The following is a 24774-nucleotide window of genomic DNA, read 5'->3' as shown; positions in this document are numbered from 1 at the left end:
CCCAGTGGGGGGCTGTGAATGAGAGTGCTCCTTGTCCTGTTGCTGTCGCCCTATACACCCTGAGCCCCATCACAGAGAATGATGGGGCTGAAACTCCTGAATATACTAAAAAACCAAAACAAAACACACCAACAGGGGAGGCCAAGGCCACAATCAGGTGGTGATGGTCCAGAAAGGATCGTAAGTTTCCAAGTTTGCCAGCCCCTTTCCTACTGCCCCACAGTGCCACTGACAGGTGACAACAAATGACAAGCTGGCCAAGGGTTCCTTCACACTGTGGAGAAACACAAATGCTATGGCTCTCCACAAAAAGCACAGGAAAAATCATGTTTTAGGAAGATGGCCCTAGCCCATCCTACCCAACATGACTGAAGGGAGTGTGAGGTGACCACTCAGAGGACTGGCCATTCAGAGAGGGCTATATTTTAAATGTTTAGGCATCTGACTGTAACTATCATCACCAGGGCCACCTTTCCCAGTGAAGGGTCTCTGTATCTTGGACAGGCCTAGCGTTACTTTTTTGGCACAGATGAAGGATGGAGGTAAGGCAACCTTGCAAGCAGGTCTCCCGGAAGTGAGAAAATAGGGTATGCAAAGTCTTAAGGGGCTGTGGCTGACCTTGGTGCTGTACAAGGCTTCCCTACCACACCATGAGGTGCCTACTGTGCCAGCCAGGAGCTCTGACAGCCTGGTATGATATGGACAAGCAACCAAGGGATTCAATGTCTCTGGTCACACAGGTGGAGAGACACAGTTGGAGTCAGCTTATCCAGGAAGAGCCCAGAGAGGGTGACAAAGAAGGCAAGCAGGAGTCAGGGGGATGGGGATCTTCTCACTGGGACCCCAGGCAGTGGCTGAGGCCACCAGAGCTGAGAGAACACCTGGATGCTTAGGGTAGGTTTCGACCTGCAGGAGGCTCTATTCCCAACCTCATGAATTCAATACCGAAAGCCTCAACAAGTCAGGGACACACAGATGAGAATATTGAATACTGTTAGAGAAAAGAATGTAACCCAGCCAGGCATCAGGGTGCCCCCAAGCAAGCAGCAGACTCTGGGAGCAGATCAGGGTGACACAAAGGGCTTCCTCTCAAAGGCCACTGAAACCAGTTCCTGTGCTTAACCTTCAGATAGGGCTCATCGCTTTCCTGAAAATGCTAGTATAGTAGGCCAAGGCCAACAGGATTTCTCTGAGACCGCAGTCATAGGGCCTGTATAGTAATCAAACCAAGACGTGATGAGGTGCTTTAACAGGTAGAAGATGTGAACCCATGGGGCCCTGCACAAAATGGATATGGGGACTAGGCGCCACCAGGTCACACTGGGAGAGGAGCCAGTCACATGGCCTATGTCAAGGCAGCTGGGCCTGGTCATTCAGCTGCTCTGGAGCCCCCTCTCCCTTCCTGGGCAGCTGAGCAGTGTGTGGCTCAAGGGAACAGGTGCCTTGGGCCTGAGAACTACCACCCTGCCCCTCCCTCTATCCCAAGAGAACAAAGGGCCCCAGCAGCCTGATCCTGTTGTCAGAAACAGCCTGCTGCTTGGGTGGCCCCAGGGCTAGGGGTCAGAGACAGGGTAAGAATGAGACCCAGGCAGGAGGCGGAGGTGGAGTACTTTCCTGCCCAGGTCTCAGGATCTCTTTGCTCACTGGAACTCACCTCTGGGGAGTGCAGGTGGGCATCACAAGAAACAAAGGCATGTGTGAAGGGCAGCCTGCAGGTGTGAAATGGCCTTGGTGCAATGCTGGCTGGGTGTGCAGCCCTGGGTACGTGCCAGTCTCAGCACAACTTGGACATCAGTCCATGGTCCCAGTCCTTTTCCATGGCTGTCATCTTCAAGACCAAGTCACTCCTACTGAGAATATTAACACTAATACTTGATGACCTGGTCAGCTCATGAAGGACACACGACGCAAGCACAGGTCAAAGTGCTGAGCTAGGAGACCAAGGCTACCACAGCCCAGGCGTTATAGGGATGTGTGGTGCCTAGACTGCACTACTTACTAGCATGGGTTCCTTCTTAGAAGCCCACAGGAGTCAAGACCACCACCCTCTGCAGGTGCCACTGATCCTGCTGGCCTACCAGAGGCTCCTGACTCTTTGGGGACTCGCGTGTCTTCCTCAGATCTGTCTCCTACAGCAGTACTTCTCAGTCAGACTAAGAGTTGGTTGAGACCTGAGCTTGATGACCCCTAACAAAGGGGAATCTGGGTAGCTGTGGACCTAGAACTGGGAGTCCCTGAGACAGGGGACGGGACTCACGCTCTTTTCACCTGAGGGGCAACTAAGGTCACTCACAGGAAGAGTGCCTATTCTAAGGTGAGGGAGGACAGAATTCCTGCTCACTGCCCCACCGCGCCTCACTTTCATATTTTCTACTTTCCAGCCTTGGACAATCCTGCCAGTTACCTGACAGCAGGGTCCACTCTAGATGTGAGCTAACTAGGGTGCTGGTGCAGAAGGTGAAGACAAGTGTGGGCTGGTCCCCTGTGCTGGACCTTCCCCAGATATGCTCACGGACCTCATAGGGCTCCTGCTGATCTCCTGGCAACCATGACACATGGGCCCGGCTCTCGAGACACAAGGCTTACATTTCTATAGGTCTGCTTCAAATATACACGGTGGAGACGTCAGATCCTCTGCCAGTCTCAGCTGCCCCTTGATAAATTAGGGGTAAGAGACAGGCCATACTCTGTTCCTTGGCCCCACTCAAATCCTGCATCCTCAAGCACATTTCATTCACTTAACCCTGCTTCTAGGCACCGACTTTACCACACCAAGGAATTGGACAGATTTCGGCCAGTCGGAGACCCTGCCCCAGCTCAATATGGCAGCACGCACACCTGGGCTCACTTGTCTGAGTTCCCAGTCTGTAAGTACCTAGGACAGCTTCACATTGATCTTCAAAGATGGGGGGTGTGGGCCTAGGTCTACATCAGGGCTTCAGGGAGCTCAACCTAGGAGGTACCCATTTCTTGCCTGGCACAAGGTTCAACACCAAGCTTGCTCCCCAGGGAGGTAAAGCGTGGGGTGAGGAGAGAGTGGTGAGGGAAAGAGGCCGGCTGGGAGGTGGGCTGGGAGCAGCCGGCCTGGTGGGGAATGCCTGCCATTCCTCATCTGTGCCCACACAGCCGGGATCTTCCGCCCACCAGGAAAGGGAAATTGAAAGCATCCCCATCCGACATGTGAACAACCCAGGGGCTGGGGGATTAGAGCCCGAGCCCCCTTAGCGGGAGATGCTGGGGGCGACAGGGTGGCCATGATCTTCATTAGAGGACAGGAAAGCTGCAGTTTCCTGTTTCCGGTGCTGGGGTCCCTGGGAGCTTCTCTCCTGGCACAAGGATGCAAGTAGGGAGGAGGTAACAGGCAGTGGTGGTTTCTGTGGTCACGGGGGATTGTATGTTGGCTGTAGGCTGCAGAAGCCAGCCAGGCCCGAGGCTCACACAGAGGTCAGCGGATCCATGGCGGAGATGGTGGCCGCCCCCTCTGCCACGCCCCCACCTTCCTGGCAGGTGGTGGGCTGCGAGCATGGTGGGAAGCAGCCGGGGTTTCTCTCTACTTGGCTGCAGGAGCCAGAGATCCGATTTCAATGCCGCCTCGTTGGTTGTGAAATCGAGAAGGTAGTCAACCCCCTAGTTCTCTGAGCTGGCAGTCCTGCCAAACTCTGCCAACTCTGGGTGCCTGTGGCTGCCTCTGGGCCCCTGTATCTCCAGCACAGCAGACTTCTCTGTGCACAAGAGGCTCACCCCTCTGAGAGCCTTCCATTCAGCTCTGAGTCTATCTTGGGCACCAGACCAAACGAACAGCTCCTTCTGCACTCAGGCCCCCATGAGGGACCTGTGGTTGGGGATGAACTCTGACCAAGAGGCAGGGGTTCGAGAGCCCAAGCTGATGGGGCTGGGGTGGTGGGCATGGGTCAGGCTTGGCCTCATGGCATCTGCAGATGCTCTGCAGGTCCTGCACTGGGAAGAGGCCCTGACAAGGCTTGGGGGGGGGGTGGGCTGTTCCTAATCCCACCCCCAACCTGAACAGGGAAGAACAGCACTCCCCAACACTCAAAGACTGTAGGATCAAAAACAGCTCTCTTCATCTTCCTCCAGCTTGATTCTTGGCCTAATGATAATGAAGCAGAGGCGCACTGCCTAGCCCTGGCCAGGCGACTGCCGGGACCACCACAGAAGAGGTAATAAAGTACAGCTGCGGGCGCAGAGCGGGAGCCTTTCTAGGTCAGAGCAGGCTGGGAGAGGCCAGGAGAGAGGAAGCACTCAGGAGCTTCAAGGCAAGGCTCGGGGCAGCCTCCTCCCCTGGGGACCCACGGGACAAGCCTGTCTGATCCTTGACCAGGGCCTGCAGGACCAAAGACGGAGTCTCACAGAACCTTGCTCTCCCAGGTCACGAGTGAGGGGACCCTCCCAAGCAGGATGTGATCAGGCTGCCGCTGCTGCGCCCTTCCCCATGTGCAGCCACCCCCACGCTTCCAAAGCAGAGTGCTGCAGGCAGCTGCATCCCAGGCCGGCTGTGAGATGAAAGGGTCTTGCTCATGTCTGCTGAGTGCTGGCCAGGGTCTCCGCTCGCTACAATCAGCCAGCATTGAGCCTCACGGGGCCCAGCCAGAGGCAAAGGGGAAGGGGCCAAAAGACCACCAGGGCAGTGTCTGGCACCATGGACATGAGTAGCTCTGTCCCCTACAGATCGACTAGGCAGTGCTGGTGCTCGGCAGCAACCAGAAGCCTCAACCACGGGACACAATGTATGGCTGGTGTCCCTGCTGTTCCTTGTCATGGGAAGCTAGGGACATACAGCTAGACACGCTCCTTGGTTCCCAAGTGGCTAGCTGGTCTGCTTTTCCCACAAGTGCCCTGAGGCCCATTTCCTTGGATAACCTTACTTACTTTTTCAGGGGTTCAATCACTGTCTTTTGGATCTGGTTCACCTGTCAAAAGAAGAATTAAATAGCATCCAAACTGGGAGCTCTAGATTCTTCTGAAGGAGGAGGCCCCAGGTTCCTCAGAAGCCAGAATCCTGAGAGCTGGGCAAGAGGGGATCTGGGTGAGATAGGTAATACAGTATCCATATTCTGTAGCCAGAGGAGAGGGAGAGGCCAACCAGAACCCTGAGGGCCACACCTAGGGCTGGGTCTGGTCTCAGGCCAGGCTTTTCCGGTCAGCGCTACTGGCACAGGTTTATAATAGCTTTGCTCAGTGCGGAGGGATGGGCGGGCAAAGCAGTCCTGCAGAGCGTAGCTGCTGTAGGCACCTCCTGGCTTCACTGTGGTCTCAGTGACATGCCTCACAGGAGACATGGGCAACTGAACAGCCTGGTTTGGGAAGAGCTGGGCTTGGGGAACATCAGGCCTTAGAAGGCTGAAACCCCAGCACCACTTACAACCTATGATGGGCACTGTATCTACGTAGGTCTGAGGGGAAGGGGGCAAGCATTGGCCACTGGCAACAAGAACTGCTTACCTTCTCCTGGTTGAAGGCATCCATCCGTTTCATAGCTGTGTCTAGGGCTGTCACCATGTTCAGAAACTCCTGGTCCTGCTCACACAGGGGGTTGGAGAGTAGGTCCAAGGAGATCTTCACAGCAGATTTGGACATAGCTGTTAGGGAGGTTAAAAGCTCCGTGAGTTCCCAGAGGGCCAGGTTTCATGGTCTCCTTAGTGTTCCTTGACCTCCTCTGGCCTAGGCATCTGACCTGAGCACCTTCGCCTATGCCATGACCACCAGAACATTGACGTTCCAAAAAGCCATGTGACGTGCTTCTTGGTGTTTCCCACAAATCCTAGCCACGAAGAAAAACTCCTAGGTTGTTCTAGGACCAACCAAGTGTGGGCGGGAAGCTGTACAACACATTTTTGCTCCAAAGATGCTAAGTCAATAATCGCAGAATACAAGAACCCATATTGTAGGTGGGTTGCCCTCCTGGACTGTCTCATGTACCCCACTATACCCCAAAGTTAGTCCTCTTATCAAGACTGGACAGAGGGTGAATGCCCGAGGTGCTGTGGGCTGTCTGGAAGTACCAGGCAGCACCAAGGACGATGGAGACCCCATGTTAAATTTGAGGCTCTTGATCTAGGGCTCATTTTTAACTTTCCATTATTTATAGATGAAATTGTAGAGGGATAGGCAGAGGGCCTAGAGAAGGACCAGGCTGGCTCAACACTGTCCAGACCAGTTTCTAAACATATCTGACTGAGTATCAGAGCAGAAGACAGATTCGGCACGTGACCTTGGCCAAAAGGCTGAGGAGTAACAGAAGAGGAGTGCTCTGTCACCGCTGTTCTGAACTGTACCGCGCACTGCCTCCAGGCTGGCCTCACTATGAAGCCCCAGGTGGGCAGTGATCGTCTGCCTCGGCCTCCTAAGAGGTGGGGTTACAGGCATGCACTACCATCCTTGGCTGGAATTTATTTTACTACGACTTGAGTGTCACAGCACATAAGCTGCTACTGATTTTAAGGCATGCAGTAACTGTACGAACCACTAAGAAAGAAAAAGAAGGGGGCCTGATCTTGACTTGCCCTGTAGTCAGACTGATGACTATCTTAAATATCACTATAGAACCTTCATCCAGCAACTGATGGAAACAGAGGCAGAGACCCACATCGGAGCACTGGACTGAGCTCCCAAAGTCTAGTTGAAGAGTGGGAGGAGTGAGAATATGAGCAAAGTGGTCACGGCCATGATGGATACACCCACTGAAACAGTCTACCTGAGCTAATGGGAGCTCACCAACTCCAGTCAGACAGGGAAGGAACAAGCATAGGACCAAACTACTCCCTTTGAATGTGGTTGACAGTTGCATGGCTGGGGCAGACTGAGGGGCCGCTGACAGTGGCATCAGGATTTATCCCTACTGCATGTAGAACCTAATTTCTTTGGATGGATACCTTGCTCAACCTAGACAAAGTAGGGAGGGCCTTGGACTTTACCCCAAAGCAATGTGCCTTACCCTCTCTGAGTATTGGATGGGGGTGGGGTAGGAGGGTATATGGAGGGAATGGGAGGAGGGGAGGGAGTGGGAACTTGGATTGATATGTAATGAAAAAAGATAGTTTGTTTTCTTTTAAAAAAAATAAATAAAAAGAAAAAAGAAACAAAGACAAAAGAGAAAAAAAAGAAAGAAAAAGATGTTATTCAAATCACCATATTAGCAGGTAGTAAGAACTGTGGTCTCAAGGACATTAAATTGAAAAAGTGTCTTAGAATGGATAAAGGAGGACTCATCTCCCAGCTGATTACAGGTGGGGCCTTCGGGGGAGGGCCTTGCCACTCCAATGTGGAAGAGGAGAAGCCCAGGCCCTGCCAGAGGTCCCTGTCATACCCAGGTCCTTCCGTAAGAGGCTGGTGGGGGCTTACCATCACCAAGCAAAGAGAGCCAACTGTGGGAGGGGCCTGGAAAGGTAAACTTTCCAGAAATGCTGGAGCAATGGAGGAGGAAGAACCATTTATGAAGTGATGGCACAGTCAGAAGATAATAAAAATCTGCACAGAGCTGCAAACATGTCTGAAAACGTCTTCTCTTGTTTCCTCCCCATTACTTGATGATAAAGGAAATCCCAGCAGTCATCGGATGGTGGAAGGCTTTCTTCCACCTACCCTTTCCTCCCCTTACACCCTCACACGCTCAGGCCCCTGCCTGCTGAAGACACATGAAGCCAACGTGCTGCATTTTCTTAGGCCACTGCCCTGGGCACAACCAGGTCTGAAATCCAATCCCACACACCTGTTCTTGATCCCTGCTCCAGATAACAGCTTTCTCCCCTGCAGGGACGGGTGGTGGTGGGTCCACGGCCCACATGGCTTAGCCCCTAAGATTGGCAGTCTTTGAATATTAGAGAAAATATTAAGCTCCTGGACCTGCCCTTATGTTTCTGAGGTTCTAATACAGCTTCTAGGTGAAGTGCCCAAAAGTCCTCAAAACTGACCATTCTGAAAGCTCTGGAAGTCATATAGTTTTACGGACCGGAAGATCCTCTTTTCAGAGCATTAGAGAGGATTTTAGAGCCTGTCTTTGGGATTTGGGAGAATCTGAGGTCACATTTTCCTCAACTGGTGGGTCAGTGGCTCTAAGTGTGTTCCTAGTCCCACTGTTCCAGCATCACAATGCATCAGAGATACATTTCCAAGCCTTGTTCTGGACGTTCTGCTAAGGCCAGGCCTGGCATTCTATGCCATCACAAACCCAGTGGTGACATTGTGGTCGTCCATGTGACAGACCCTGAATGCAGACCATGTGAGCTGGAGCCAGTGATTCTAGGCTTCTGGAATCACCCCTCAGTCCCAATTTTATTGTTGGGTAATAGACTTTCGGTAGTCAAGGCCTCTTCCTTGTAGACTCCTGATGCCTACTTGGTTGTGATGTCTCATCATGGAAACAAAATCCTGCACTCCAGTTCTACTCTGACCCCTCAGCCGTGTGGGACGCAGGTGCAGCGGCTCCCTTGCTGGAAGGTGGTGGCAAGTGATGCGAAGGCCCTCTGTGAAAGTCAGACCCGCTCCCAAGCCTGGCCCCTGGCTAGGACATGCCAGAAGTAAGGAGGGAGTCACATTCAGACCAGCCCACAGTCTTGGGGTTGACAGGGAAGCTTGAGGGCACAGACCAAGAAGGCGGGCGGTTCTGCCAGGGCTTTGGTGGTAGCAGCTGCTTCCTAGGAAGACATTTCTCTTATTGAATGAATAAAGATGGCATAAGTAACCAGCCGAGTCCTAGTACCTGGCAAAAATGGGGCAACCCTGAGGCTTTGGGCCTATCAAGGGTTTGCTTTTCCACTGCATGGCAAGTGGGACAACGGTAGGCCCCCAATGCACCCTGAGCTGTCCATCACCTTGTGACCTTTCAGATGGCATCTGGATACCACTGTGCTACCTTAATCTGGATTCTACTCTTGGGGCAAACAGTCAGACACTAAGATAGGTCTGGTTACTGCAGTGAACACTCCTCCCCCCTATTAGCTGCTTCCTAGCTTAGAGCAATCAGAAAAACAAGCCAGCCAGAGAACCCAAGTGCAGCCTCCAGCACCCACAAAGGGTCTCAGATTGCCTGTAATTCCAGCACCGGGCAATCTGATGCCCTCTTCTGGCCTCCATAGGTACTGCAACTCATACCCACATGAGTGCACACACACACACACACACACACACACACACACACAAATAAAAGAATAAAAGGTTTAAAAACAAAACCAAAAAACTCTGCCTCAGGTGACTGACAAAACAATTTCCTTCTTTAAAGGACAGACATATAACCAGGCAGTGGTGGCGCACACCTTTAATCCCAGCACTCAGGAGGCAGAGGTAGGTGAATCTCTGTGAGTTCACAGCCAGCTTGGTCTGTAGAGCAAGTACCAGGATAGCCAGGCTACACAGAGAAACTCTGTCTCAAAAAAACAAAAAACAAAAGATGGACATTTCACCTGCCCTGCCAGTTAGTTAAGATGTACTGTAGGTGGATTTCCTCTGAGGTTGTTTAAGCACTCGGTGACTCCCACAAGACACCATTACACCATGTGGCTGAATGAACAGGGGCATCCTAGCTCCACCTGCCTCAACAGACACTGGGCGGGGCCACTTACCTAGGTCGGCATCGGCGCTTTTCTTCATGTCTTTCTGCAGGCGCTTGGTTTGCTCTTCCAGCCTGAAAGGCAAGGAGCAGGTGGGCACCTAGCCTCAAAGCACTAGGGCCCACCACTTCTCTGCCTCAGGTAAGCCTAGCAGGGAGGGAAGGGGCTCTCCGTGCCACACCCCCCACAGATTGCCATGCCACCTGAGGCCAATCACCCAGCGCCTGTGCGCTAATGACTTTCCTATAGCCAGTCTCTGTTGGCGCTGCCTTCGGTCCCTAGTTATAAATGGACAAAGGGCACAGAGGCTCCCTGGCTGGGCCTGACCTGGCCAGGAGGAGGCGGGGCAGGTAGCCCTGGCAAGAAGCACGAGCCCCAGCAATCTCCCATCTCACCCTCCTGGAGTTTGACACTCACTGCTGCAGCTTTCCATACTCCCGTTCAAAGTCTCGCTCCACCTGCAGGGAAAGAGCGAGATCAATCAACGGGGCAATGACAACAAGGTGGAAAACATCACCCTGCTTACTGAAACTCGCTCCACGCCCTCCCCCCAGCCTGCAGCAACAGCGCTGTCCAGTCCCGACACGCTCTAGCCCATCGTTAACAACAGTGTCCCTGTGTTCCCAAACTAATGAAGTGTTTGACTTAGGGAGAAAGCCTCTCCTCCCAGAGGGGCCAACCAGGCTAGCTGGCAAGTCTCAGCGGATTGTGCCTTGGCTCTGTCACCCCAGGGTGAGGTTCTGTGAGTGCCTTTTCCTCATCCCAACTCTGATGGCAGGCAAGGGAATCTGACATGACGAGACCCCACCTAGGGGTCAGCAGGGCACTAAGGAAGAGGTGAGTCTCAAGGAAGGGTTCATGTATTAGCTGTGAGGTCCCTTCTCAGCCACAGCTTTCTCACAGACCCGACCGATCTGCTGTTGGGCCTTGGCTATACTGAAAAGGATCTTGTAGCCGGCTGGTGATGGCACATGCCTTTAATCCCAGCACTTGGGAGGCAGAGGCAGGCAGATCTCAGTGAGTTTGAGGTCAGCCTGGTCTACCAAGTGAGTTCCAGGACAGCCAGGACTGTTACACAGAGAAACCATGTCTTGAAAAACTAAGGGGTGGGGGGAAGATCTTATGTGGACATCAGGTGGGAGCTTGCTTTAGAATGAAGAGCTCCGCACCCGAGCCTTCAAGGTGTGCATCTGCAGGGCTGTCCAGCCTGTGGCCCACATGCCAGGCCAGCTAAGAATGTAGCCTGGCACAAAACTATAAGCTTCAGAAGTTAGGAAATCTTTTTGTAATCAAAAAAATTTAGCCACGCTATGGTGACACACTCCTTGCATCCCAGCACCAGAGAGGCAGAGGCAGGCGGATCTCTGGGAGTTCAGGGCCAGCCTGGTCTACAAAGTGAGTTCCAGGACAGTCAGAGCTTTTACACAGAGAAACCCTGTCTCAAACAAACACTCCTCCCCTAATTTATTATCACTATCATTATTGTGTTTATGATGCATATGTAAGGGCAGGCACCGTGTATCCATGGAGGTCAGAGGGCAACTTTTAAGAACTGGTTCTCTTTCCACGTGGGTTCTGGTGGTAAGAGGCTATCAAGCTTACACAGCAAGTGCGTTTACCTACGGAGCTATTGTGCTGGCCTGCGCTTTAGGGGGGGAACAATGACTTAACTGTGGCTTTTGGAAGCGAACTCTGTAGATGGCAATGCCTGTCCTAAGATCAAAAGGCTGGAGCAGCATAGTCATTTCCCCAGCACGTGGTACAGGACGGCAGGGGAGAGGAATGAACTCTGAAGTCAACAGCTTCTGGTATCTGAGCAGAGCGGTTTCACTTGGTCATTGCTCTAGGTTCAGTGGCTCACTTGCTTGGGGGAAGGTAATACCAGCCCACACTGGTGATTGCAGAATGCACATTCATGTTCTTTTCTTGCTTGCTGGGCATGAAAGGGTTACAGTAGCCTGGAATGCAGAGAGCAGCAGCCAAAAGTACTTGGGAAATGGCACCAGGTAAGCCCCGCTGTGGCTAAGTATGGAACCTGACGCTATGGAGTACCATGTAACTGTGGCACTTCATAGCCTTTATAGCCCAGAGGATGTGGCTGCTGAGTGTCTTATTTTTCTTCATATTAGTGTTTACTTCCCAAAGCATAGAATGAAAACTATTTATTGGCCATAATCAAACTCTTCTGGAGACATACCTAGGCACTTGCTCTCCTGGGGTGGTGGGGGCCGAGCTCCTGCGCTGCTGCCTTTGGCTTCCAGCCTTCTCTTTTGCAATGCCTGAGAGGGCTGATGTGTGTGGGATGTCAGAGAGCACCTGGTCTGCCTGGCTGGGGACTGCTTGGACTTGTACAGAGGGGCCTTCGAGCTTCCAGCCAGGTGGGATTGTTCAGGGGGAGCAGAAGCTCACAGTCTCTGGAAAACAGAAGCTTGCTGGGGTGGCCACATGCTCTTTCTGATGGATGTCACTCAAGGTCATCTCACAGGAACTCGGAAGCACCACCTCTCCTGCTTCCAGGAGCCACGGTGCAGTTCATGGGCCCCTCATCTTTCTCCCAGAAGACAACCACTTGGGGTAGGACCAGAATTCCAGGCCCTCAGATTATGGCTGATAGAATAAAGGGACACATCAGAGTTACATTCCAAGGTGCATGTCTTCTGAGGGAAAGAGCCAAGTGGAAAAGATCTGAATGTTTTTGAATGCTTGATGCCTTTGCCAAAAGGCAACTGGAGGCCAGTCAACAATGCAAGTGTAAACACATGTGTGCGGACTGTCAGGGGATCGGGCTGGGCCGGGCTGCTGAAGGGTAGCCTAGGGAGAATCAAGTCCCAGATGATGCTCCCTACATTCTCCTGGGCCCGGGGTGCAAGGGCAATGCCTAGGCTAGCCTGCCCAGCAAGAGCTCGGCACTTGCTAAGTGAGTGAACAAGCTGAGTTCCTTCCAAACTCAAATTCCTGGTAAAGGGGAAAAGGAGGCCGCAGGCGGGGCTGTGGCTCTGATGCCAGGGCTAAGGCGTGTCAGGTCAAAGTGAGGCAGGGAAAGCATCCTGAGAGCCATGCAAGGATATTATGGGTGGACAGCACCTCCCCTTCAGTATGCTCCAGGGCTAAGGGGGATTAGAGAGGCTGAAGTCTGAAATCTTCCTCATTGCAGGGGCTCGGAGTGGCTACTTGTCTTTGCCCTGGTTTTGCAATGCACCTACTTGGCTAGGAATCTTGTCTTGTGTTTTTCTATGTGCACAAGATCTAAAAACCCCTTGCTTAGAAGGCATGGGAAACAGCGTCTCCAAGAGCTCCCCTGTCCGTGTGTGTGTGTGTGTGTGTGTGTGTGTGTGTGTGTGTGTGTGTGGTGTATTTGTCTGTATATGGTGTGTAGGTATATGTATGTGTGGTGGTATGTATGTGGGTGTGATGTATATGTATGTGGTGTGTGTGTATGTATGTGTGGTTTCTGTGGTGACTGTGTATGTATGTGTGCTGTGAGTGTGTATGGTGTGTATGTGTGTGTATGTCTGTATGTGATGTGTGTTTCTGTGTTTATGTTCTTTCTCCATGCTAAGAAACTCTGAGGCTCCAGAGGAGACCAACAGAAGTTGAATCAGGAGGTAGGAATTGTGGTCATTGTCATAGTGTCAATGGGCAGTCCCTGCAGAGAACATGTCATTCCTGCCACAGTCTTAACAATCATGGAATGCATGCTGGTAACCTGAACACAGGCAAACAGTGAGAGCAAGACAATGTTTTCTTTGTGGCTGGCAGCTGGGTACCCTGAGCCAATAACCTCCTGAAACTCCCTGAAGATAATGTGAACATTTCTTCCCATGACAGGGCTATGACTTCCAATAACCTGGGCGGTCACATCTGTTCCTATCCCAGAGTGCGTCACCAGCGTCCAGGGACAGCTGCCAGAGATTTGGAGACATCTGCACAGTCCAGGCCTGTGCTTGGGGTGGAGAGGTGAGCAAGAACCGATCCAGAAAGGGCAGGGTCTCACTACCTATGCTTAAGCACCCTGGGAGCTGAGGGGAACAGGCTGGGTGGAGGAAAACGCCGTTCTAAGTCACTCCTAAGCTTTCATTGTTGGTGAAGGATCACAGGCCTAACCCACAACTTCACTGCACCTGGCAGCAGAACTGCTGGGACAGGCTGAGTCCTTGATGGCTTTGGAGGAAGCCAGCTGTCAGCGAGGGCTCCTTACAGACCAGGCACTGGACTAAGTACCTTATATGCACTGGCTTATGTGAAACTCTTCCTATACTGGGGGTACTCTTACCTTATGCACGAGAAAGCTAAGGCTTGAAGAGAGTAAGGCTTGTGTCAAAAACTGTAGATAACACAGAGGCAGAGCCAGGTAGGAATCCAGGGAGTCAGTCTCTAACCTGGCTCCTTAACCTGGATACTTGCTCGATTTGGGGGAGGGGACACCACAGACTAAAGGATGACAAGTCCCTAGCAAGGACATAGGCAGCACAGAGAAGGGACAAGGCAAGCTATGGGGGGGGGGCGGTGTTGTCTGTTTTTCCCTGGGAATCTTTGCTATTCCTTAAAGTAAAGGATCTAGGAGCCCCTATCATGATGGACTGACATCCCTGGAACCACAAACCAAAATAAATAATTCCTCCCTTTAGCCCCTCCTCCCAGGAGCCAAGGCTTTCCACCAACAGACTTGGCAGGGAGCTGGAAAGTGCACTGTAGCCCATCCTGCTCTGGGGATCAAAGCCCCATCAAGGAAAGATGAAAGTCGTGGAGGAGGGAGGGTTTCTGTCTTCTTGTTTGCAGTGGCGAACAAAGTAGGAAAAAAAAGACCCTTTTCAAAACCACTTCTCTTTTGGATCTGCTGAGATTACTCTCTGGAGGCTCAGAGCCACACCCTCCCCTGCCTGCAGCCCAGCATTTGCACACCCAGACTTTCTGGGTCTTAGCTGAGAGGCTCCACAGATGGTCAGTCATGGAGGCGACACTGAGTCTGCTACCGCCGGCCTTTTCATGAGGCAGAGGGCGACTCTGTTAAGTTGAGCCCTGCTCCTTTCTGTGACCCAACTCTGGACTTCCTGAAGACAGAGGCATTGGTCAGATGAGTTGGACTTCCTGCCAAACCAAAGTGGGATCGTTCCTCCAGCACTGGTGTGGAGCTGAGGAGAGAAGGCGGGAGGCCAAGAGGACGGCAGGAGCTCAGAGGATGGGCACAGGGACCTCCACTAGGAAGGGAGTCCTGGACCTTGAGTTGTCATGACAGAATTTTCTCATGATACAAACCAAGGCCTCAGGTGCTGGAGAGATGGCTCAGGGGTTAAGAGCATGGCTCTTCCAGAGGACCCAGGTTCAATTCCCAGCACCTGCAATGGCAGCTCACAACTCCAGGGGAACCTGTCACCCTTACACAAACACCCATAAAATAAATAAATCTTAAAAAGCAAAGCAAAACAAAACAAAAAACCCCTCAAGGGTTTTTTTCCCTCCCATTTTAGACATAAAACAGGGATTAACATGGGTTCAAAGGTGGGTAGGTGTTACTATTGCACAGAGTGACTGGATCATGGCAGCTTATAGCAGTCCGTGCTAACAAAAAGATGTGGGCTATCTGGAGAAGCTGCCGTGTCTTTTATGTAGTTGAGGTGGTCAGAAAGAAAGGCCTTAGGCACTACCATGGTATGCATATTTGGGGAGCAGTGTATGCTCCAGGGCTCTCCTGGGACTAGGACTGCTCAGACTGCTCAGAACAACCAACAGGACCCAGGACAGGAGGCCCCTAGTTCACAATCTCCAGTACTGAGACAGAGAACAACCCAGAAGGCTGAGGTTCCATGCAGAGGTGATGTGAGGCACAACCGAGTCTCAGGGCACAAGAACTGCGTTACTCACGGTTTTGGAAACAATCTGCTTCTTGGGCTGCCCAATCTTAAATGGAATCCTGTAAGAGGGAGAGACAGAGGGTGCTGTGAGACATGGGTAAGGCGGGGTGGCAGGAGCAGATACACAGAGGGGATTAATGCTTGCTCCCCCAGTCCTCATGGGGGCATGTGCGCCAATAGCACCCAGTTTGGTTCTAGAATAGATTATGCTCCATGCTCTTGGTCACTCCTGCCTGCTGAGATGGTCATTCCTATAAGTGGTCTGCCACTTAAACACATTGGAAAAGTGGGGGAAGGAAGACACCTTGCGACTCTGCAAACCTTGCCTTAGGAACCGCCAAGAGAGAAATGCAGCCCCCTATAGCGGCTATCATTCTTGAAAACATGCCCTTAAGAAAAGCTCACAAACATCCCTCATCTTCTGGAAGAGGCACTCAGCTTCCCACAGGTGCTACAGTGTATCTGGTAGGGTTTCTGGGGTTGCTAAGGAGAGAGGACAAATTAAAGAGCATTTCTATTAAAAAAAAAAAAAAAGACAGGATGAAATGTGGCGGGCTTGGTGAAGCATCTGCCCAAGCCTGCTTTGAACTTGCTAAGAAGCTTGTTTACCATGTTCCCAGGTTAATTTGGAAGAAGCTGGGGTTAACACAAGGGAGATCATGGGGCTGGGGCTCAGAAGTGGGGCCGCAGCCCAGCTCCCAGCTACTCCAGCAGGCTGCTCTATGCCACTAGCCGCTGCCCTGATGCCCTTTCTTGCTCTCAGGAGTGAGTGGATTGACAGAGGCAATGGAGAGATTTCTTCCAGGTCCTGACAACATGGACCCTGTTAGTACACACTGGTGGCCTGGTGAGAACATCAACACGGTTCGTGCACATGGTGACAGAGAGGGTAATGCATTTCCCCTGCCTGTCCTAACCCTAGGTCGGAAGTGTATCTAGGGGCCTGCTCTGGGAAGAAGCCCCAAAGACAGCCTCTCAATACTCTCCTCTCGGCTTCTGGGCTGATGGTGCCAATGCTGTTCTAACCAACCCTTAGGCTTCGTTCCCATCTTTCCTTTAGTCACTCTCCCGCGCCTGCCTCCACCTGGCCCAAGTTGACCAACACTGCTGCTAACCCCAACGGTATAATTAACTACCGATAATAACCCCCAGACAGCGATCTGGCTGAGGGGATGGGCTGGCCTGAGTCACGGTGGTTTAAATTTAATTTCTGGAGGACATCCTGTTTATTGTTAACCCAGCCCCATAATTTGGGAGAGTTAACCCTTTGGGGTCTGGCGGGAAGCAAAGTGTCTTGGGCTGTGTCATCATCAGATGGGAAGAGGTTTGCTGTGGGACTGGAAAGAGGTGGGGTCAGGGGGAGAAACTGTCGTTTCAGTTTCTCAGACCTAAAGAGGGAAAGGGGGAGCTGGGTTTTCTGTCCCAGTCCCCACCCACTTTCCCTAAGATTGGGAACTGGAGTTGATGGCTGATGAACAAGTGCCCTCGAGGACCACTTTGGAGGCGGCACACACTTGGTTCTGTGGGAAAGAAAGTGCAACGGGACAAGAAGAGCAGGAAGGAGACCCAATCTCTGCCCCACTGGCTCTGCCATTGAGCAAGTCAGTCTCTCTGAAACTCAGCTTCTTCTACTAGGAAACCAGCCTGATTACCTGCCTTCTTGTTTACCTACAAGGGACCTACACCCCAAGAATGTGGGGAGTGGGCTAAGGACACTGAAGAACCCTCAGAGTGGACCCAGAATCTGGAACGACAGACCACAGCCCAAGGGAGCTAGAGTTGGTGACTGTCGTCTGCAGGGTCATGGCCTCTGCAGCCCTCAGCTTCGCAGCATGACATCAGAGAAGAGGTGTTCCCACTTTAACCCTCTCATGCTGCAGGAAGGAAACAGATTTTAAAAAGATTCAGTGTCGGGCACAGAGTCACTGTGTTGCTTCCCTGAGCCCCTGCTTCTCCCTGCCACTCACAGTTCAGTGTTTTGCTCCTGAACTGTTCTAGGTCTGAGTCTGTGGGATCAGCTGGGGCTGATGGCTAAGAGCCTACAAATTCAGGAGAGCCCATGTGCAGCCGACTGTGTTAGCGCAAAGGGAAACCGTGGATCCGCAGACAGGGTCAGGTCTCCACTGCAGTTACTGACGGTCAGACAGCATTTCATCAGACTGCACTATTGTTCAGCCTGCTAGCTCCAAAGACACATCCACCTGTTACAACATCTTTTAAGTAAAATATACATTTTATTCTAGAGTTTCAGAAAAACTGTGAAGTAACATAATTACTATGCCCCTGTCCTGTTCTGCCGTACGAACATCTTATATTGCTATGGTCCATTGGTCATGATTAATGAACCTGGCACGACATATTAAAGTCTGTGCTTTATTCAGTTACTTTAGTTTCTGCTCAACACCCTTTCCAGAACTAGGATCCCATGCAGGCTACCACGCTACATTTCCTCCTTAACGGCTTCCTGGTGTGGTGAAGTCTAGACTTCCCTTGGCTTTGATGACCCCTTTTTAAGGGGCATCGGTCAGACATTTTATAGCTAAAATGCTCCCCACCCCTTGGATTTCAGGGGCTGGAGAGATGGCTCAGTGGACTGAGAATACTGGTTGCTCTTTCAGAGGACCAGAGTTCAGCTCCCATCACCCACATGGGGTGGCTTACAGCCTCTGACAACTCTAGCTCCAGGGGACCCGATGCCTTCCTCTGGCCCTGGCAGGCACCCACACACATGTGGCACACATCCATATAGTCACAAAACATAAATAAAAATAAATGTTTAAAAAAGGAGAGAGTCGTTCTTGTTACATCTCCCCACAGACACACTGCAGACAAGAGACAGCCCTGCTGCCCCTGACTGAGCCACAGGCTCAGGAGGAAGTCAGGGCTTCAAAGGCTGCCCCTCTGTGGTCCCTCCCCTCCCCCTTCTTCTTTCCACTAGGGAGTCACTGTTTATTTTACTCAGCTATTCATATCGGCATGGACTCATGGCTATTTTATACTCAGGGTCATAATCCAATATTGCCTTATTTTGATGCTAAGAACTGCTTTGGTCTGACCACTGACAGACAGCTTTGCAGTTGGTTCCTGTGACCCTCTGACATATTCCCATCAGTGTGTGAGCACATGTCTGGGTTATGTGCTGCTTCCTTCAGGACACCCAGGCTCATCTTTCCTGCTCTAGGTCCTGTTTTGAAGGAGAAACTTCCATTCCATTGTGCCTGATAATGTGATCTTGATTTTTCTTTGGCCTTCTTTTCTATGGAGTCCACACAGGGCTGTTTCTCAGTTTCTCTATTTCCTGTTCCAAACTGGGAAATTATGTTGTCAGGACCACTTGGATCATATGGGGAAACGGGCATACAGCAAACACCACCCAAGCGGAGCCATCCCATCGCCCGGCTTACTACAAGGAGCTCTTAAGTCTACAGCTGTGCTTAGAAAGCTCTCATTGAAAATTCAAGGAAAGGGTGAGAGAGAAGGGAAGAAGATGCCCTGCCGGCGACGCCTCTGCCTTAAAGACGACCAGTGTTTCAGTGGTGTTAACCATGTATGTTTTCACATGCGCTGGAAGGAAAACAGCTGAGGCAAATCGCAAGTGCTGGCAGCCTCAGTTCTGGGTGTGAGAACGTGGCTACTGTTTTCTTCTTCCCACTTGATGGAATTCTTCAAATAAGCCAAAGGGAGTGAGTGGGGCAGGGAAAGCAACCAAACAAAAAACCCCAAAACTCTTCAGTTTTTTTTTTCTTCACTACAAAAATAGCATCTGATTAGTGTAGGAAACTTGGAAGACATGGGAAGTACAAATGATAGAGAAACCTGAATGCACACACACCACAAAGGCAAAAATAAGCAGTGGAGGCTGAATTACAACATGGGCATGCATCTGCACACACATATAGATGTATAAAACACACACACACACACACACACACACACTATATAATACTTCCTTTAGCTGGATATGTACATATGTATTGATATGCATAAGTCAACATAGTTTTTAATCTAATCTTTAAAAGTCTTTAAAATAGTAGACAAAGTAATGGGTTTCATTACAGCGTCTTCACACATTTGCAACATACACTTTGGCCTCATTTGCCCATCTCCCTCATCTAGTCTTTGCTTCAGCTTTTGTGGATCCCAGCACTCCATCCACGCTTCCCACTTCCCTTAAGATCTTTTCCTTTTGTGATCCCTTCTCTAATTTTGTGATACATGCACACACACACCCTTTCAAATCTAGCTTCTGCATGAGGAAAAACACACATGGGATTTGTCTTTTGGAGACTGGCTTGTTTTGCTTAACATAATGACTTCCAGTTGCAATCTTTTTTTTTTTTTGGCCTACAAATGTCATGCTTTCATTTTTCTTTATGGCTGCAAAAAATTTCCTTTGTGCGTATGTCCCACATTTTCATTATCCACTTATTTGTTGACAGAATCGTAGGCTGGGCACATTCCCTGGTTTTGTGACCAGCACGGCTATGAACATGGACATGCAGGTGACACTTTGGTACACTGCCCCAGGAGGGCGACAGCTGGCTCGTACAGCAGCTCTATATTCATCGTTTGAGGGATCTCTGCACGGGTTTCCACAGTGGCGGGACCAGTTTACACCCCCATCAGCAGCGAATAAGGCTCCCCCCCCCCCTCACCAGCACTTACTATTATTATTCATTCTCTCGGAAGATGCCGATATAGTTTTTATTTTTTGAAATGTTACACATTTATTGGTTGTGTATGTGTGCACGTGTGCATGCTAGGATACATGTGTGGAGGTCGGAGGACAACTGTGTGGGTCGCAGGGCTTGGTCTCAGGTTGTCAGGTGCAGGAGCTAAGGGCCTCTGCCTGCTGAACCACGTAAGCAGCGCACACAGTTTGAAGTCAGGGTTCTCTACCTCCCCAGTGTCACCCTCTTGCCTCCCCCTCTGGGACTGGATTACAGGCAAGTGGTGCACACCTGCCCAGAATTTCCTTTTGAACTTCAAAGACATTACTTTTTTATCTTCCAACATCCCAGTATGAAGTCTCCTTGAAGGCTGAAGCCACCCTGGTTTCTACCCATTTTCAGTGGTCCATTTCTCATTTTCTTTATGCGAACCCAGAGGACGGCAGGTTTGCCTTGGTGTTCCGTCACAGCGTACCTCCCGGTCTGTTCTCGTCCGCTGCGCTGCTGCTCACTGCAGTCTCAGTTCCGCACTAACACGTGATCGGGCGCACTCCCCTCCATGTTGTTTACTTCTGCCGCTGCAATCTTGCAGCTGATCCACCCTTCTTGTCTCTGATTTCTCTGCTTACACCATTTTTTAAATTTTATCTTTTTTTGTTTGTTTTGGTTTGAGACAGGGTTTCTCTGTGTAACAGCCCTGACTGCCCTGGCACTTGCTTTGTAGACCAAGTTAGCCTCGAACTCACAGGGATTTCTCTTCCTCTGTCCATGAGTGCTGGGATTAAAGACGTGGTATGGCTTAATTTTATCTTCTAATACTTGTGGAAAGTTATTTGCGTCTCTGCTATCATGCTAAAATTCCATGACTTTCACCCCAATGAGACAATTTTAATTTAGTGCGCTTTGCAAAGGAATTTCAGTAGTTAATAACAACTTTTGACGTGCTCACCACCACCTCAGCGCACTGCAGGCTGAGGCCCGGTTTTTTTCTTCTGTATCATTTACTTGACTAGTGCGTCTTTCGACTTCAGAGCTTGACCTTTCGGGCTGCCCTTTGTGGTGCTGTTGATTCCCAGCTGGCTTCTCTCTGGGGAACATAATGACAGCTTGAAGTCCCTCCTCCCTTTCAGTCTCTTTCGAGTCCTTTCTAGTATTTATGTATTGGCTTAAAATGCCTTCCTTGGATGTCTCACATATATGACTTGGGAACAAAGGAAAACTCTGAGGCACACAGCATGTTGGCTGATCCAGCAGAACAGTGGTTCTCAACCTTCCTAACGCTGAGACCCGTTAACACCGTTCCTCATACTGTGGTGACACCAACCATAAAACTATTTCATTGCTACTTCAGAACTGTAATTCTGTTACTGTTATGAATCGTAATGTAAATATCTGACATGTAGGATATGAATTGTAATTAAATATCTGATAGCAAGAATAACCTTGCGGCTTGCTATGTCTCTGTATTTTCATTCCTACTGCTCTGGCTGCATGGTCTTTGTCTTTTCACAGTCAGCATCATTTTCCCAAGGGACAAAGAGAATTCATTTTTTTCTCAGTTAGAGTTGATTGAAATTTGCTTTCTACTACTCCCACTGTAGAAAGAAATCAGGCTTCCCTGCTAACCGGTGATGTATAAATGTAAATTTTAAGACTGATGGAAAATTTAGGAAAATCTCATGCTTCTTTTATAAATAAACTAAGATCTTAGGGCACAGTTCAAGATTTCTTGTACAATGATTAATCTCAATGCTCTCTGAGTTAGTGACAGCAACCATTTGTCACTGATGTCCTTGCAGGTGACATATCATGAGTTTTGCTATCTTTGTTGTGTCTTTCACATTTAATACACCAGAAATTCCTGTCTTATCAACGTATTCATGTGAATTGCTCCTGTTCATTAAACAGATGTTCAAACAATTACCATTAATATTTAAAATTGATTTTGTCTCCTTACTGATGACTAGTTTTGTGTATAAACTGAAAATACTTTGTTTTATTGTTTGATTTCCATTGATGTAACTGTTCACTTATCACTTGTGTTTGATTCATTTTTAAATCCAATTTCCCCTCAATTGTTGTAATGCTGGGAATTGAATCCAAGCTTATCAGGCAAGCATTCTATCAGTGAGCTATAATCCTCAGTCTCCTTTAATTTAAAAATAAATTTAAAGGTGATTTCAAAGGTACTTTTTGTATACTTTTAAGTCAGAGCCAGTCATTTCTCATCTGTTTTATTAAAAATGTCCCAAACACTTTATAAATGGCGGGTAGAACACTATAATCTCAACTCATCTCCCAGTCCCACCCTAAGGAAGGCACAGGCTGTGTCAAAGCTGAGTAACATAAGGGGAATAATAGTAATAAACAAAGTGACAAGTGTTATTGTGAACAACAATAACAATTAATTATGGTAGAAATGCTTTCAGTTAGAAAACCAGGACCACGTGACCACAAGGCTAGGGCTCCTTCCAAAGAGGCTGGACACTGCTTGTTTGGTGTCATGTCTAAGAATCAAATTCAGTATTGTAAGAATGTATCCTTATGTTTTCTTATAGGAATAAACATATGAATTTTATGGTTGGGCTCTCACACTAAAGGTCTTTGATAACTATGGGTTCATTTTTGTATATGGTGCAATGCATCTCATTCCTCTGCAAACACTGTCTTGTTAGCTCAGCTGTTTGTTGGGAAGACAGATCTTTGTGTTGTCTTAATATCCTTGTGAAAATGGTCACAACTGGTCACAACTGGTTGCAAATGCAAAGGTATATTTGGGAGCCTCCATTTCACTCCATTAGTCTATCTGCCTGTACCACCCCACCTTAGTATTGCAGCTTTGGAGTAAGCTCTAAGGCTGGGAAATGAGAGCCTTCCAATTTTGCTCTTCTTAAGGTTATTTTGATTATTCTGTGTCTCCTTTCTTTCCAGATGAATTTTAGTGGTTTATTTTTCACTCTTAAATCTTGTATCCATTTAGAATTTATTTTAAGTGTGTGACTAGACAGTTGCTTTAACAGGAATTAAAATGTATCTTTCTCACAAAGCTGGGCGTGCTGGCACACAGTTATAATCTATAATCCCAGAGATAAAGACAGGCAGATCCCTAGGGTTTGCAGGCCAACTAGCTCAAGTTACCTGGAGTTCCAAGGCGGTGAGATCCTACTCAAAGACAAGGCACACAGCACCTGGAGGCTTGCCCTGACACACACTTGCAAACATATACTAATAGTCTTTTTTTTTTTTTTTTTTTTTGGCGTGTGTTGGTATATATTTTTTTTTTCCCCAGAGAGTTCCCACAACAGCCTGGAACTCATTCTATAGCACAAGCTGACATTAAATTCACAGCAATCCTCCTGCTTCAGCCTCCTAAGTGCTGGGATTACAGGAACACACCCCCATGCATGACTTAAAAAGTATGTATTGGTGTTAAACATTTCTACTGTTCCATATCACAGGCTAATAACATGGACTTAACTATTTAGAGTTACAAAAACTCTTAACATCAAGTAAAATGAATTCCTTCTCATTGCATGTCTTTCCCAGGTAATATTTAGAGCTATTTTTATTAGTCAAGATGAATCATCTGCTATGTCCTCTCTCCATACTAAAACCCTATAAATATATTTAATATCATTAGAAATGCATCACACTCATAGGACTTTAAGTGTGTGAAGAACCTACATCCATAGACACATAAGTTTACACTCAGGGCAGCAATATTCCCATCTGCTCCTTTGAGTCTTTTTTATTGTGCCCCTTAGTCTTACGACTCAATTCTTTGTTTCTTTTCCTTTCCTCCTTTTCTCTCTCTCCCCTCCACCCCTCCCTTTGTTTCTTAAACAGGGTTTCTACATTTATTTTGCTGGCTATTAAGAGCCCAAGGTAATATTTAAATGTGAAACATTTAGCTCTTTATGTCTTAGGTATGTTTCATGGCGGTTAATTCCGCTCCCCCAGCCCCACGAGATGGGCTTCTTTTCCACTCTGCCTTGTTGGATAATTGACCGTACAACCTCTCACCATACCTACAGTTATCCTATATAGCCTAAGAAGTTCACCTGTGGAAGGGAAACTCACTAGGTTTTCCAAATAGATACAGGAAAATAATGATCAAATGTTCCTTTTCCTTACCAATACTTACACCTGCTTCTTGTCTAGTTACTGTGTTGGCTAGAAGTGGTCTTTTGTTGTTGTTGTTGTAAGAATAAGATGGATTTGCACTTGAAACATGAAGGGAGCCATTGATTTCAGTCAAAAAGCCCGCAGAGGAAGGCAACAGCTGTCTGTCTGCTGCTAGATTACTAGAAGACACAGAGATTGCATTTTTGGCAAACCAATGTCTTGGCAGCATGCATCTGGGTGAGCAGTTTACTCTCCTATGACGTATCATGAGCAAATATGTTTCCTAATATTGAACCACCCTGTCATTCTGAAGTGTTCGCCTGATAAAGAACACAGGCTAGTCAATCACTACGCCTCTGTAGTTTGCTTTCTGATTATGACACACAGCTCATCAAGGACACGGACTGAATGCTTTCCTTCTCTGCAATCCTGGCAGGTACTGTTTTAGGCACAGCGCAACATTCTCAGCCTTTTGCTGAACATTTAATACATCATTACTAAAGGGCTACCTTTTGTGAAAAGTGCGATGCTAGGTTCTGGGGACAAAAAAGGAATTCAACTATC

General features: G+C 49.2%; 1 protein-coding gene across 4 annotated transcripts in view; it reads right to left on the bottom strand.

Annotated features, from left to right (window-relative positions):
* Window positions 1-24774, bottom strand: part of Bin3 (bridging integrator 3) — a 43036-nt gene that overhangs the window by 9059 nt on the left and 9203 nt on the right. For 3 of the 4 annotated variants that reach the window (XM_048422029.3, XM_048422026.3, XM_048422028.3), the window contains exons 2-6: window positions 15426-15474; window positions 9981-10021; window positions 9576-9637; window positions 5461-5597; window positions 4888-4928 (exon numbers count right to left, since the gene is read on the bottom strand). In XM_048422029.3, the coding sequence (XP_048277986.3) occupies window positions 4888-4928; window positions 5461-5597; window positions 9576-9637; window positions 9981-10021; window positions 15426-15474 (330 nt within the window). Of the gene's footprint in view, window positions 1-4887; window positions 4929-5460; window positions 5598-9575; window positions 9638-9980; window positions 10022-11760; window positions 11978-15425; window positions 15475-24774 lie in introns of all 4 variants that reach the window. The other variant, XM_048422027.3, reaches the window with a different exon arrangement.

This window comes from Myodes glareolus, chromosome 12, assembly GCF_982192425.1.
Source record: "Myodes glareolus chromosome 12, mMyoGla1.1, whole genome shotgun sequence".
NCBI classification, from domain to species: domain Eukaryota; kingdom Metazoa; phylum Chordata; class Mammalia; order Rodentia; family Cricetidae; genus Myodes; species Myodes glareolus.
This window is presented reverse-complemented; position numbering and strand designations above follow the sequence as displayed.